The sequence below is a fragment of the Xenopus laevis genome, chromosome 7S (assembly GCF_017654675.1).
Source record: "Xenopus laevis strain J_2021 chromosome 7S, Xenopus_laevis_v10.1, whole genome shotgun sequence".
NCBI classification, from domain to species: domain Eukaryota; kingdom Metazoa; phylum Chordata; class Amphibia; order Anura; family Pipidae; genus Xenopus; species Xenopus laevis.
The window spans coordinates 56,371,127-56,386,492 of NC_054384.1; the positions used below are offsets into that span (position 1 = coordinate 56,371,127).

Here is a 15,366-nt window from a genome sequence, read left to right on the forward strand (position 1 = left end):
AGGAGGTGATAGCTACTGGGCAGTCTGCGATCTGGGTCTGAACATCAGTGGTTAGTGTAGGGGTGTCTAAATATATTTGTATGTCATCAGCATACATGTGATATTTAAGGCCAAATGGAGATAGTGTACAAGAAGAATAGCAGAGGACCAAGTACAGAACCCGGAGGCACCTCCACACTAAAATGAACGGGGTTAGCAAAAGTAACAGAGAAGGAGCGGTCTGAAAGGTAGAAAGAAAACCAGGATGCAGCTCTATCCTGTATACCAATTAAATGGAGAATTTGCATTAGCACATAATGGTCAACAGTATCAAAAGCAGAAGATAAATTCAGGAGGATAAGGTAATCTCAGTGGAGTGTGCCGGTCGAAAGCCATACTGCATAGGGTCAAGCAGATTATTGGTACAGAGAAAGTTAGTAATATGGGAAAAGACAAGATGTTCCAGAAGTTTAGAGACTAGTGTTAGAAGAGAGACAGGGTGGTAGTTTAACAGGATGGGTCCAGTGTAGCTTTTTTTAAGAATAGGCTTGACATACTCTAGACCTGTTTGAATAACGGGGAAAATACCAGAAGTAAGTGAGGAATTGAATTGAATATATGTACATCAACAAGTTGTTGATGGAGAAGAGAGGAGAAGTTTTGTGATAGTGTCACCATTAAGGATGCAGAATAGAGAGACTTGGAAGTGGAACTCACTACACAGGTTAAGTTAAAAAAACTTTTTCATATATTATAACCTTATTATAACAGATACCACTTTTCATTTCTGGGAGCTACATGGCTAGCCATTATATATTACAGCGCCCTAAACCTGTGTGTGGCAGCTATGGAATAGGACACATATCATTGAAATCAATAATATCACCAGGGAACAATTGTATGGTAATTTATGTACATAAGTCTGAGGTTATCCTTTCTTCTCAGTTGCTGGCTTTCTATTCTTTGATCTTGCAATGCATAGAATCAGAATGATGATGTCCAATAAGATGTTAAATTAAAAAGCTTTCACAATTCTAGCAGTCTGTGCATTATAGAGTGACAAATTTAATCTATTTATTTGTTCTTTCTTAGCTTTTTTGGTTAAGCCCATAAAAACACACCAGTAGTTTAGCTCTATATATGTTTTTTTAAACTTTGTTTTTTTCTATAGCACAAATGAAATTTTGCCTGCCAAAATTCAGTTAGGCTTAGTACTGCAGAATATGTCTGTGATCCAAAAATAAACAAAGCAGCCCTAGACATTACATAAATAGAATAATTAAGTTTATTTTTGATTTTCTGAGTTTTATTTTCCAAGTTAATTTGTCAAACACTCGTACTTATTCATTTACAGTCTTGCATTTGAGATTCCTTTTGGCATGTTCATACTTCACAGTATTGATTGTGCTTATCGTTGTGACTTATCATTGACTTAGGAAAGGCCTAGTATACTGTATCTTCCTTAATTTGGCTGCCAGCCATTACAGTGTATAATGTTATAAGGAGCCATTTACAATGACAAGTGCAGTACGCAAAGTACAATTACAGACACAATTCACCATGTTTTTGTCCTCACAATGCAGCATTTTCCCCATAATTCCAGAACAACTGCACACAGGGTTGTACCGGGCCAGAGGGACACCAGGCTTTTATGGCCCCCACCAACCCAGACATCTACCTGATTGCGGTTGGAAGTTGTGGGGGGCCTCTGATGCATTAGTTCAGTGTACCCCCCAGTTTGATGATTTTACATGTATCCTTTGCAGCATTACTGCAACATTCAGGACTTCCCTGCATTGATAGATGCACTTGAATGTAATTTATCAGGTAGACTGTAATGTTGCTAGGTGAAAATATGCAGAAGTCCAAAAAGACAGGGGTTAAGGACAGGGTTAGTATGCACTAACCAACGCTGTGCTCTGCACCTTGGACTGCAACCAGACCCAGTGCAGAAGTGCATCCTGCACACATTTTATACTTATTTATAGGCATTGCCTATGCAGCAGCAGATGAAAAAGTTAGACACATATCATTCTTTAAATAGTCAAATGCATTTCATGAGTGCTTGCTTTCTGTTCGTGCTGTGTAATACAATGCATCCAATAACTTTCAACAGTAACTTTTTGTTCTCTCTTTGTTAGTATTCCATTGCCTGCTTTAAGTCTGCAAGGAATTATGAAACCCACATTCCATATTCTGCAAATTATTTTAATGAGTATGCTTCCAGGTCTGTTCTTTGAGTCCATTAACAATGCAATTGCTAAAGTACTCTCTGACCCACTGGAAGGAGCACATAGCCTAAAATTTGATAAATATACCTGCTTTATTAACTGTCTTGAATTTAATGGAATACTTGTATGATTAATTGAGGTTCATCTTATTTCATTACAGTGATACATGTTAATGAAGTTACCCAAATTGCAGTACTGTAATTAGATCGCTTATGAATAGATAACACTTTTGTCTAGGTTGTAATATTGGCCAATGCGATCGGTAATTATAGAAAAGGACAACAAAAAAGTTTCCTTTATTGTGCAGTTGCATGTGGTATATGCAAAGTTATATATGTTTGTATATGTATAAATATATATATAGTCATATCATGAGGGGGAATATGTGAAGACTGAATAAATCTATTTGCAACTATGCTTGTGAGTGCTTCGAATATTTTTAAGGATATATATCAAGTTTGAAAATCAGTTGCTAAGGGCAACCAGGTTTTATTTTATTCTATCTCATAAACTACTTTCTCTTATTCTTTTAATCTACTTTTTCTTATTGAACACCCATTTCTGTGCTCCTTTCAATTCCTATGTTAGATCAAGCAATTTTAATTGATGCCTAAACACAGAGGAAAATCTACCAAATTGTAACTATTGCCTTGACACACATAAAGTGGCATAAGTGTGAGTACAGCAGGAATACTATGTTGTCAACGCCTTGTGATGAAATACCTAAACAACTAGTTAAGATTTTTAGACAATACATGTGATGAGTAGACCAATATGGTATTTTATTTTTCAGATTTAATCGACGAGACAAAACTCACTGTACTGTATACTACTGTATAACACTGTATTGCTGAAAATATTTCTCATATTTCAGGAGGTGTATTTCAAGGTCTAGAATTGTTTTTTTTACTGTTTTTCTGTTGTGAGATCTAAGTGAGTGCAAAACACAAATGGATTTTTTGGAACAGAACATCCTAATTCAATGTTGTGTGTCTTTTCTAAATAGATAAAAAAAAATTCTGTAGCACTTCAATTTGTATATAATACAAATATATATATGGTATATATAAATCCCAATGTAAAGTTACTTCTCGTAATCAATTTCCATGTATTATTTACAAAATAAGGATATTACAAGTCACCTTGGAGATCTGTTTGTAATGGAATCCGAAGGTTCTTACCTGCATGGCGTCCAAGATGGCGACCAAGATGGCGTCCCCCTGCTCCACCATGTGGTCCCTGCTGGTCGCAGGCCATCAACGTCAAGATCGAGTCGCCCAGGGATTGGTCGCCGGCGACGGAACGGACGCCGGCGTCAGAATCGGGCGCCGGCGTCAGGACGTCAGCGTGGGGACGCTGGCGTCTGCGTCTGACGCCAGTGCGTCAGTTTTTGGCGCCAAGCCCAGGACTATTTTAACCCCATTCCCCTTTTCTTCATTGCCCGATTATAGGTTCCTTTACTGTGTTCCTGGGTGTTATCATTCTGCTATATTTTCCTGTGTACCGTTTATTGCCTGTTTCCTGGACTTTGCTGATTGCCGCCTGAACTGACCCTTTTGCTTGTATTTGACGATTCTTCTGGATAAACCTTTCTGTACTGCGAACCTGGTCTGGTCTCCTCTTTGGTCCTTACTATTACTGTGCCTTCGGGCCCGTTACAGTATAATCGGGCCATGGACCCTGCGGAGGAGACGCAAGTTACGCCCGATGTCTACCAAGCTGTCCGAGGATTGTCTTCTCGTCTTCTCTCTTACGAGAACCAGCAATCTCAGTTCAGCCAAGTCCTTCTGGCGATTCAGGAGAAGCTGTCCGCATTCCCGTCAGCGGCCCACGCCCCTGTTCCAAGACCTGCTACACCGGTATGTGTCCCTGAGCCCCGCATAATTGCACCCCCTCTGTATTTCGGCGATCCGGAAGCATGTCGCGGATTCATCATCCAGTGTGAAATCCAATTTGCTCTGCTTCCCGGCCAGTATGTCTCAGAGCGTGCTAAGGTGGGCTTCATCATCTCCCGGTTACAAGGGAAGGCTCTGGAATGGGCATCACCACTCTGGGAAAAGCAAGATCCAGCCATTGACGATGCAAAAGCCTTCATCCGGGATCTCCGCACTGTGTTTGACACGCCAGGTCGGTCTGCCTCGGCTTCTGCTCGGTTGTTCCAGTTACAGCAGGGTACTCGCTCTGTGCCGGAATACGCCATAGAGTTTCGTACCTTGCTGGCAGAAACATCCTGGAACAACGACAGTTATCACGCTGCCTTCTACAACGGCCTGGCAATGCGTATCAAGAATGACCTAGTGTCCCGCGAGATCCCTTCTTCTTGGGAAGATTTGGTTTCCTTGGCTGTAAGAGTCGATACCCGGCAGAGGGAACATCTTGCTGACTGTGAGCGGGTCTGGAAATCGCAGTGGTCTCAACCAGCTTTAGCTCCTCGCTTCCAGAGACCCATACTACCTCCCCAGTCTACTTCTACTTCTTCTGTTTCTCCTCCTCTGCCCGCCAAGAAGCAAGTACAGATTGGTCGCTCTCATCTGTCTGATCAGGAGAAACTTCGTAGAAAGGCTACTGGACTTTGTTTATATTGTGGGGGCAAGGCTCACTTCGCTCTGGAATGCCCCATTAAGCCTGGAAACGCCAGACCCAAGGTTGGGGAAACTTTTCTGGGAGGAATTGTCCCCTCTCCACAGTCTTCTGCCCATCGATTTCTTCTTCCTGTGCAAATCCAATGGGGCCCCCGGAAAGTCTCCCTGCAAGCCTTCCTTGACTCTGGGGCCGCTGGAAACTTTATGGACAAGGTCTTCGCTGCTAATCACGCTATTCCTCTTCAGCCCATGGCGAATCCTCTTCGAGTCCTTGCCATCGATGACCGTCCTCTGTCTTCTGCAATCATTTCCTTGTCTACACAAGAACTTTCGCTTAAGGTGGGCACTATGCACTTGGAGAGACTGTCCTTTCTTATTATTGACTGCCCTTCCACTCCAATAGTTCTGGGGCTTCCATGGTTGTGTACCCATAACCCAGTCATTGATTGGACCTCCTCACAAGTCTCCCATTGGAGTCCTTATTGCCAGCAGAATTGTTTGCCTGCTGCGCCCCTTGTCAAAGTTTCTTCTGTGTCTTCGAATCCTTCTCTTCCTCCCGTTTATCAGACCTTCTCCGATGTCTTCAACAAAGGCTCTGCTGAGACTCTCCCTCCTCACCGTCCTTACGACTGCCCAGTCGAGCTTCTTCCTGGTTCCATGCCTCCTCGTGGTCGCACCTATCCACTTTCTCCCTCTGAGACTGCCGCCATGAAGACCTATATTCAGGAAAATCTTCAAAGAGGTTTTATCCGCCCTTCTTCTTCCCCTGCGGGAGCAGGGTTTTTCTTCGTTGAAAAGAAAGATGGAAGTCTGCGACCTTGCATTGATTACCGGGGGCTTAATAAAATTACCATTAAAAACCGCTATCCCCTCCCGTTAATTTCTGAACTTTTTGACCAGTTGAGGGGCGCCAGTCTCTTCACCAAGTTAGATCTTCGGGGCGCCTACAACCTCATTCGGATCCGTGAGGGGGATGAGTGGAAGACCGCTTTTAATACTCGTCACGGGCATTACGAGTACCTAGTAATGCCATTCGGTCTCTGTAATGCCCCTGCGGTCTTCCAAGAGTTTGTAAATGACATTTTCAGGGACTTATTGGGGCAAAGTGTGGTCGTTTACTTGGATGACATCCTTATATTTTCCAAAAATCTCCAGGAACACCGTTCTCAAGTCAAAGAAGTTCTTCTTCGTCTTAGGAGGAATAATCTGTTCGCCAAATTGGAGAAATGCTCTTTCGAAGTGCCTACCATTCCCTTCCTTGGTTATATCATCTCCCAGCAGGGTTTCAAGATGGATCCCGCCAAAGTCTCGGCAATTATTGATTGGCCTCTTCCCACCTGTGTCAAAGCCATTCAGAGGTTTATTGGCTTCGCCAATTATTATAGACAGTTCATTAAAGGTTTTTCTTCCAAGATTTCTCCAATTCTTGCTCTAATCCGTAAAGGGGGTAGACCTCAACACTGGCCCCCTCAGGCTCTGGAAGCTTTTGAATCCCTTAAAGAAGCCTTTTCATCTGCACCAATTCTCAGGCACCCGGAACCTCTTCTACCCTTCTTCCTCGAAGTCGATGCCTCTGATGTGGGAGCGGGAGCAGTTTTGTCTCAAAGGTCCTCTTCCGACGGTAAATTACATCCCTGTGCTTTCTTTTCCAAGAAATTCTCTTCTTCTGAGCTAAACTACGATGTTGGGAATCGTGAACTACTTGCTGTCAAGTTGGCCCTGGAGGAGTGGAGGCATCTACTGGAAGGGTCTTCTGTTCCTGTAACCATCTTTACTGACCACAAAAACCTCGAATTCATCCAGTCCCTCAAACGTCTCAATCCACGACAAGCCAGATGGTCTTTATTCTTTTCCCGTTTCAATTTCATCATCACCTTTCGTCCTGGCTCTAGAAACAGAAAGGCTGATGCCCTGTCCAGAAGTTTCATTTCCGAAATGCCTAGTTCCGAGGTTCCTGAACCCATTGTGCCTTCTTCCAAGATTATCGCTGCCTTATTTCCGTCCTTGGCTTCGCAACTCCTCTCTGCCCAGACCTCGGCTCCTGGAAATGCCCCCTTGGGGGTTGCTTTTGTTCCTCCAGATTGTCGTCAGTCCATTTTGTCCCAAGTCCACACCTCTAAGCAAGCCGGTCATCCGGGAATTGAAAAAACCACTGAACTACTTTCACGCCTGGTGTGGTGGCCATCCATGAGAAAGGACGTCAGAGACTTTGTTTCTTCCTGTGCCACCTGTGCTGTCTCTAAATCTGGGCATTCCTCCCCCAAGGGTCTTCTCTTGCCATTACCCATCCCATCTCGCCCTTGGACTCATTTGGCGATGGATTTCATTGTCGACCTGCCCTTATCCTCCGGCCACACTGTCATCTGGGTGGTGATCGATAGATTTAGCAAGATGGCCCATTTCACTCCTCTTCGAAATTGCCTTCTGCTCCTGAACTCGCTGAACTGTTTATTAAACACATTTTTCGTTTACATGGTTTCCCTGCCGAGATTGTGTCAGATCGAGGTTCTCAATTTGTCTCTAAGTTCTGGAGAGCTCTGTGCAAGGTTCTTAATATTTCTCTTCAGTTTTCCTCAGCTTATCACCCTCAGTCTAATGGTGCCGCTGAACGGGTCAACCAGGCTTTGGAGCAGTTTCTTCGGTGCCACGTGTCCCTGTGCCAGGATGATTGGTCGGATCTTCTTCCCTGGGCTGAGTTCGCTCATAATAACGCTTTGCATTCCTCTTCTTTGAAATCTCCATTCTTCTGTGTATATGGTCGGAACCCGTTGGCCTTCCCTCAGGATCTTCTCCTTACCAACGTTCCTGCGGCCAACGACCAAGCTGCTCACATGTCGGCTATCTGGCAGGCTACTTCCTCTAATTTGGAAAAGAGTTCTTTGGTTCAGAAGAGGTTCGCCGATAAGAAGAGAGTTCCTTCCCCACCTTATGCTCCTGGTGACAAGGTTTTTCTTTCCACCCGCAACATTCGCCTCAAGATTCCCACTCCCAAGCTTGGTCCTAAATTCATTGGTCCTTATCCTATCATCGAAGTTATCAATCCGGTGGCGGTCCGTCTTCAACTTCCTCCCGAGATGCGGATTCCTAATGTCTTTCATGTTTCTTTACTTAAGCCTGCCATGTCTTGTTCCTCTTCTTCTTCCCCCCAGCTCCTGTCCTGGTTGATGGTCACCAAGAGTTCGAGGTCAAGAGGATTCTGGATTCCCGCTTTTCCAGGGGCACTCTTCAATATTTAATCGAATGGAAGGGTTTCGGTCCAGAGGAGTGTTCCTGGGTAAAAAACTCGGATGTCCATGCACCTACCCTGGTCCGTAAGTTCCACAGACTGTTCCCTTCTTCCCCCAGTCTCGGTGGTCCTGAGGCCCCCCCTAAGGAGGGGGGTACTGTAATGGAATCCGAAGGTTCTTACCTGCATGGCGTCCAAGATGGCGACCAAGATGGCGTCCCCCTGCTCCACCATGTGGTCCCTGCTGGTCGCAGGCCATCAACGTCAAGATCGAGTCGCCCAGGGATTGGTCGCCGGCGACGGAACGGACGCCGGCGTCAGAATCGGGCGCCGGCGTCAGGACGTCAGCGTGGGGACGCTGGCGTCTGCGTCTGACGCCAGTGCGTCAGTTTTTGGCGCCAAGCCCAGGACTATTTTAACCCCATTCCCCTTTTCTTCATTGCCCGATTATAGGTTCCTTTACTGTGTTCCTGGGTGTTATCATTCTGCTATATTTTCCTGTGTACCGTTTATTGCCTGTTTCCTGGACTTTGCTGATTGCCACCTGAACTGACCCTTTTGCTTGTATTTGACGATTCTTCTGGATAAACTTTCTGTACTGCGAACCTGGTCTGGTCTCCTCTTTGGTCCTTACTATTACTGTGCCTTCGGGCCCGTTACACTGTTTAGAGAAACACAAGGCCTGCAGCCTCATTGCTCTATAACCACAGACCTTCCCGGTGAGTTGTAATATCCTTGTTACACACAACAGAGGTTACTTTATATTACTTTCCTGTGATGTTAGAATTTTTTAAGTTTTTGATGATGAAAAATGTCTAAAAACAAAATATGGTTCAGAATAAAAAAGCTCATTACAGCATTATATGTGTGCAAGTAAACAACCACATTGTTATGGGTGTATAAATTATATTTTATGTTGAGTGCCTGATCTTTCTATTCCATTCTTCTCTCAGGTTAGCCAATGGACTAGATGGTGTTAGGATTGAAAACAATGAGCATATGTCCATTCTAACATTTTTCAATGTCTCGGAAAAGGATTATGGAAATTATACGTGTGTTGCTTCAAATAAACTTGGAAACATTAATGCCAGTGTCATATTATATGGTGAGTGCCAAAGAGGAGTCACCTTCATTATGAGATATACAGTTGTGTTCAGAATAATAGCAGCGTGTTTAAAAAAAACGAATAAAGCTCAAAATCCTTATAATAGCAGTTATTTCCATACACTCAAATGTATTGGGAACACTGCACATTCTATTCCAAATCAAAACATGAAGAAACATGTATCAAATTTGTGTTATTCTGTAACAGAATGTAAAGAAAAGGGAATATGAGGCTGTTCCAAAAGATAGCAGTGTCTGCATTCTTCTTTACAAACTTATACATTCATTGTATAATCTGAAAAATATTTCAAGATTTTGCGTTCCTTTGAATCACTGAACTAATATTTAGTTGTATAACCACTGTTTCTGAGAATTGCTTCACATCTGTGTTGCATAGAGTTGACCAACTTCTGGCACCTGTTACATTCCACAATTATTCTGCATTCCTTAGTTTTGCCTCAGAAACAGCATTTTTGATGTCACCCCATATGTTTTCCTTTGGATTAAGGTCATGGTATTGGGCTGACCACTCCATAATGTCAACCTTGTTGTTCTTAAATCAAGATGTTGCTTGTTTACTGGTGTGTTTGGGTTTTTTGTATTGAAACTGACAACACTACAACAAAATACCCCCTAGATCCAAAAAGAAGAATCTTGCTGTCAGTCCACAAAATGTTGCATTATTTCTCTTTAGGCTAGTCAAAATATGTTTTTTGGCAAATTGTAACCTCTTCAGCACACGCCTTATTTTCAACACTAGGACTTTGCGGGAGCTTCTTGCCGATAGCTTTGCTTCACATAGGTGTCTTCCAATTGTAACTGTACTCACAGACCTTCTTTGACCTTCCTGCAGCCTGATTGGCCTCTGAAGCCCCAGCCCAGCTGCAGCCTGATTGGCCTCTGCAGCCCCAGCCCAGCTGCAACCTGTTTGGCCTCTGCAGCCCCAGCCCAGCTGCTGCCTGATTAGTTGCAGTCAGCCAATCAGGGCTGACTTTGCCCTATTTAAGGTCAGCCCTCCAAACACATCTTGTCAGAACATTGTTTCCCAGACTAGCAGTTGTGGCATTGTCCCTAGCTAACTAAGGGTTTCAGCTTTTGCCTCCTTGCCTTGTTCTGTCCTACCTTGAACCTTTCCTACTTATGTTTCCTTGTTCTGTTCCTGCCTGGTCTTTCCCTCCCACTTCTGCTCCAGTTCTACCTTTTACCTTGCCTTAACCTATTTCAGCCTTGACCTTGACCTTACCCCTGCCTTGCCTGTTGCTGATTTCCGTTCCTTTATATCCTGCTTTCCAGTCCTCTCTTGCTATCCACTCCAGTCCTCTCCTGCTATCCACTCCAGTCTCCTTCTGCTCTAGTCTACCTCTGCACTCTATCACCAGTTTGATCTGATCTATGCCTGCACTGTCCTGTCCCATCCAGTCTGTTCCTGTCCCACTCCTGCTCCATCCAGTCTGTTCCTGTCCTGAGTCATCGCCCTCTTCATCTCGTTCTGCTTTGTACCTGATTCAGTCGGACTCTTCGCCCTCATCAACCTGTTCCTGCCTCCCCTTTACATGTACCCTAGGCACATACAGCTCCTGCCTCAAGGACTCGCCCCTTCCCCCATCAGTCTCCACAGAGCCCTTACCTAATCCTTGACAGCTTTCCTATCCACAATCAGATTTTTAATAAAAGTATGTTGTTCTTAGATTTTCAGAGAGAAATGCACTATAACCAGCATGCACAACATTTGCTGCCTTTGTTCCTTAAATAAGAACGTATGACCTCACACATTGAACTCCACTCTGCTATTATTTTGAACAAGCCTCAATTAATGATTCAATTTTACAGAACCAGCAGCATGCACTGTTGGGTCTGGTAGTTTTTCTTTACTCTACTACACCTTCTAATAAATTATTTGCCATGTAGAAATATAATTTCAACTAAAAACAATGATTGATCAAGTTAGAGATGTTGATTCACCACAGTTGACAAGGGGAAAACTCCACAGTTAACTAATATAGGGTTTTTATTTTATGCTTTTGGTGACCTGCGGTAATCTTGCCTTTCACGTTTTGCTAGAAATAGTGTCTTATTTGTTATTTGCTTTCCTGCACATGTTACATTCAGACCTTTTACATTATCTAGAGAATGTTATTATTAAAGAATACACAACTGTAGTATTTGTTACACAAACCTACTAATACACAGCAAATCAAATACAGGGTATATGTTATCCAGAATATGTTGTTTATGGGATTTGTGCTTCTATATGGAAGATATTTGACATGTCCCCTAAGTGCATTTGTCTGTATCACCTGCACACCTCCCTTTCTTCAACAAGACATTTCTGGAAAAACATGCCTCTCCTTTATATTTTTTTATAAAACATTTTTAGATAAAAAAAAACCAACAGGAGCCATCTGCAGGGTCTCTTACAAAATGTAGTTGATCTTGCATAAAATATGCTCCAGTAAGCTGATAATATATCCATATATATGTATTAAATTGTGTTGCTAATAAACTGTTTTTTCTCAGCAGGACCTGGAGCCATTCATAATAGAAGCAGCTCGGCTTCTGCAGCAATAGCTGCCACCTGTCTTTGGTGTTCTATCCTGTACTCCCTCACAAAGTTTTGAACATGGAGTGGGGGTTCTCAATGATGCCAGGGAGATGTTGGTGGATTCTCCCTCTACACTTCAACAAGAAATAACTTGGGGGGATGCCTCAGCCCTACACTCTGTTTCTCCCCCGGGTCTTAGGTAGTTTGCTGAATTTCAATGCATATTTTGTTTCTATTCACACATCTTTACCCACTGTTCTTTACCCACTGTTTCCCAAACTGTGACGACGTACCCGGGAGAGCAAATGGGTTGGTTTCTTGTGTTGGTGTCTTTGTAAATCCCTGTGTGATGCACTACAGTTCTCTATGGAGGGTAAGGTGGGAGGCTACCTATCTCTGCAAAAAAGGACAGTGGTCACTACTGCTGGACTTGATGTCCATCATCCTCCCATATTTGGCTCCAAAGATAATTTGTGAAAGCCAGAAATGGGCAACACGAGTGGAGGCATCAAGGTAGCTTGGAAGCTGTACAAGAACTACTGAAAATTCTCCGGCTACAGAGAAACATGAGCTTAAACATGAATGGTTCTAAACTGTCTGTAGGATTGTTTCCCTCGGTCCTGAACTCTCATCAACAACAGATGTCTTTAAAAATACAATATTAAGCATGTGGTGCCCTGTTGAGGACCTTGTGATATCTCTAAGAATCCACCCGTTCAGTTTAAAAATGCACATCTCTAGCGTTGGGAACCCCTTTGTTAAACTATGGACCCTCTTATCAACCATCCCAGCACCTTCTTCTATGTCCTAAGAGTTTATGAACCCACCCAATTAAGTAGTATTTGGAACAGTGATTTAACTCAATTTTCACCACCTATATCTGGAGGGTTTCTAAATATATGTTACACACTTGCACAAGGTCCAAGTGTGCAACACAAAAAAATCTGCCATTAAAACAATTGATAACTGGTAGGTGGGTAAATCATAAAGTGATTTGTCCAAATTGGAAAGAGTAATGTTGGAGTAGAAACATAAAGCAATATATTCTTCATCTGACAGAAGGCCAAAACTTTTGTTATGGGGGAAAAGGTGTTTCTTATTTGGTTTTGGTGTGTAATGTATAAACAGCACACATTATTTGGATCCCCAAAAAAATAAGAACATGGGGATGAGGCATTCTCATCTATGCAAAATAAACTAATAAAAAATTCCAAATTATATTTCAAATATTTAATATCCAGCTGTGGTTAGGGACAAAATACCCCTTTAGTTTAGCATTTTTATTTAATTGTTCAGATAAGTCCCCATGGTCCCCCACTCTGTGTTTGTGTTTCTTTTAAGAATAAAAATATATTGATGTGAACTTTTAAACCCCAACAGTAAGCCATGTGTAGCTCATAAAAGCGTATGTTACAGTAGTCTCTTCTGCAAAACTAGGCAGTCAAAAAGATTATGCAGTAGTATATCCCAGCTCATGACCAGTTATAAAGAATGGCATTGATGTTTATAGTATACAGTGACTTACCCACCTACCTTTTTGCTGAACAATATCCACATCTCATGTTCATCTCTTAACATTCAGATACAAAAAAGACACAATCTGATGTCTACAGTGAGCGGACACTTCAGAGCATTACTGCTAAATGCATATAGTATTTGCCGTGCATATCTCTCAACAAATTATACATGTGATCGTAAAGACTACCATAAGTATACCAATGAGTGTACACCAGTCACTGTCTGCGTATGGAATATATACAGATAATAGCTACAGGAGCCAGATGCAGAGTCTACAGTGCAATGCTCTGTCAATATTTATGGTATAGGTATTGTCAGCCAGGCTTTTCCAAGATAATTAGTGTTTTAATGCCTTAGCTGCAAATATATCAACGGCAGTATTGCAATTGTAGGTTCCTCATAGGAACAAAAGTCAAAGGTGCAATCCTCTGTTGAAACTTGAAGAACAGCATTTTTTTTTCTTTTTATTACCATTACTCAGTCTAGATATTCACTTGGTTATGAAACCCTAGAGGGTCAGGTATGTTGATTTCAATGTTAGATGATGAGGACACAAGCAGACTGCTGCACGTTACACAACTTTGTAAAATTTTCTAGGCCAGGACAGTGAGATGGTTGTAATCCTGTGTGTGTCAATAAAGTCTGATATTTGTAACTGCTGATCTCTTTTATCCTTTTATAAATGTATTGCTTTATGTTCTCTGGAAGAAGCTAATGAACCTGTTCGAACTATTTTTGCACAAATCCGCAGCCTGTGTATCATATATACAGTAAAACAAAACACCAACAAAAAAGGGTGCTATGAACGATACAATTAAGCTTCCTAACAGTTTAGTATCAATATTAGGGCAAGAAATACAGGACCAAGAAAGTATGGGCGAATCTCTAAAGATTTCTCCTGAAGAACAGTGAAGAGACATCAATGTCATGGATGCCAGCAAATCTCTGTGTAGAAAAACATATTAAGTACTTTAGGAAACATGCATTATTTTTTGGACAATTCCACTGTCTCAGAAAGCTTTTGATAAAGTGAATTATTTATAAAATATTTTTTCTACTTAATTAGGATTGCCCAAGCACACTGCTTATTTTCTTATGGGAAGATTCTGTACATGCAAGGTTAGATTTAGCAGTCTTCAAATCTCTGAAGAATGGAACTTTATCATGAATTCCACAAACCATTTTATGATTCAAAACATCTCCAACATAAAAATAAACTTGTCGATGTATAAGTGTACTTAGGGCAATGGAAAGCAATGATCAATTTTCCAGTTGGAGCAGCTGCAACGTCCCTAGATAGTCAATCATAATTGTTCCATTCTATAATGCATTTTGGCAGTTAAATGATGACAAATAAAGGAAAAATGCACACTGACGGATTTGGATATGTGTTTAGAGTTATACTATGGATTCAAATGTTTATTTATAGTTAACATTCGGTGTTTTTTTACAATGTCTTGTGCTCTGCTTATTTTTATTAGTTGTTGTTTAGATGCAAGGGCTAAAAACAAGTGCCAGTATGGAGAAGAACGTTTTGGATATCCACCAGAAAAAATCCTGCTCAGCACACAGATAAAGCTAGGAGATAAAAATTCATAAACTTTAGATGAGAAGATTAAATTAAGAAATTCTCTGGGAAGCACTTAACAAGATCATTGCATGTTAATAAAACAGCTGATTTCTAAAGGAGATTTTTTTTATGAACTTATTAAATTAAACAAGAAAGAAATCTATTTATTTCTGTTCATGAAGTAGAATCGAAAGGGATATGGTTTGTGAAGTTCTGCAGATTTCCTTTGACGTAGGCCTTTTCTCTTTCTATTGTTGAATGCACTAGGATGGAAATGCCAAATATAATGTTTTTAAAATGCAGTCACATATCGGATAATCATTCTGCATGTGTTTATGAATCAGCAACCAGGGCAACAGAGAAGTAAAAAATGCACACAATCATGAAAAAACTTGGCTTCAGGTGTTTTATGTTTTAAAAGAGAGGAATGCAATGGCTAAGCAATATGATCTAAATATGTGTTACTACTTTTATGTTTAACTCTATACATTTTTACATTATCCCTTTCATATTTTAGTTTGACTTTTTATCCATGTTTTTGACAGTCTTTTACATGTACAAGATTTGACTTTCCTAGCAGAAAAATGCAGTACCTTTCAACAGGTATTTTGTCA

At 41.6% G+C, this 15,366-nt stretch overlaps 1 protein-coding gene across 3 annotated transcripts in view; it reads left to right on the forward strand.

The window, feature by feature from the left end:
• Positions 1–13,837, forward strand: part of LOC108697224 (opioid-binding protein/cell adhesion molecule homolog) — a 591,521-nt gene extending 577,684 nt beyond the window's left edge. For 2 of the 3 annotated variants that reach the window (XM_041571289.1, XM_041571290.1), the window contains exons 8-9: positions 8,972–9,123; positions 11,640–13,837. In XM_041571289.1, coding sequence (XP_041427223.1) covers positions 8,972–9,123; positions 11,640–11,740 — 253 coding nt within the window. In that variant the 3' untranslated portion in view covers positions 11,741–13,837. The remainder of the gene's footprint in view (positions 1–8,971; positions 9,124–11,639) is intronic. The other variant, XM_041571291.1, reaches the window with a different exon arrangement.
• Positions 13,838–15,366: the final 1,529 nt, after the last annotated feature.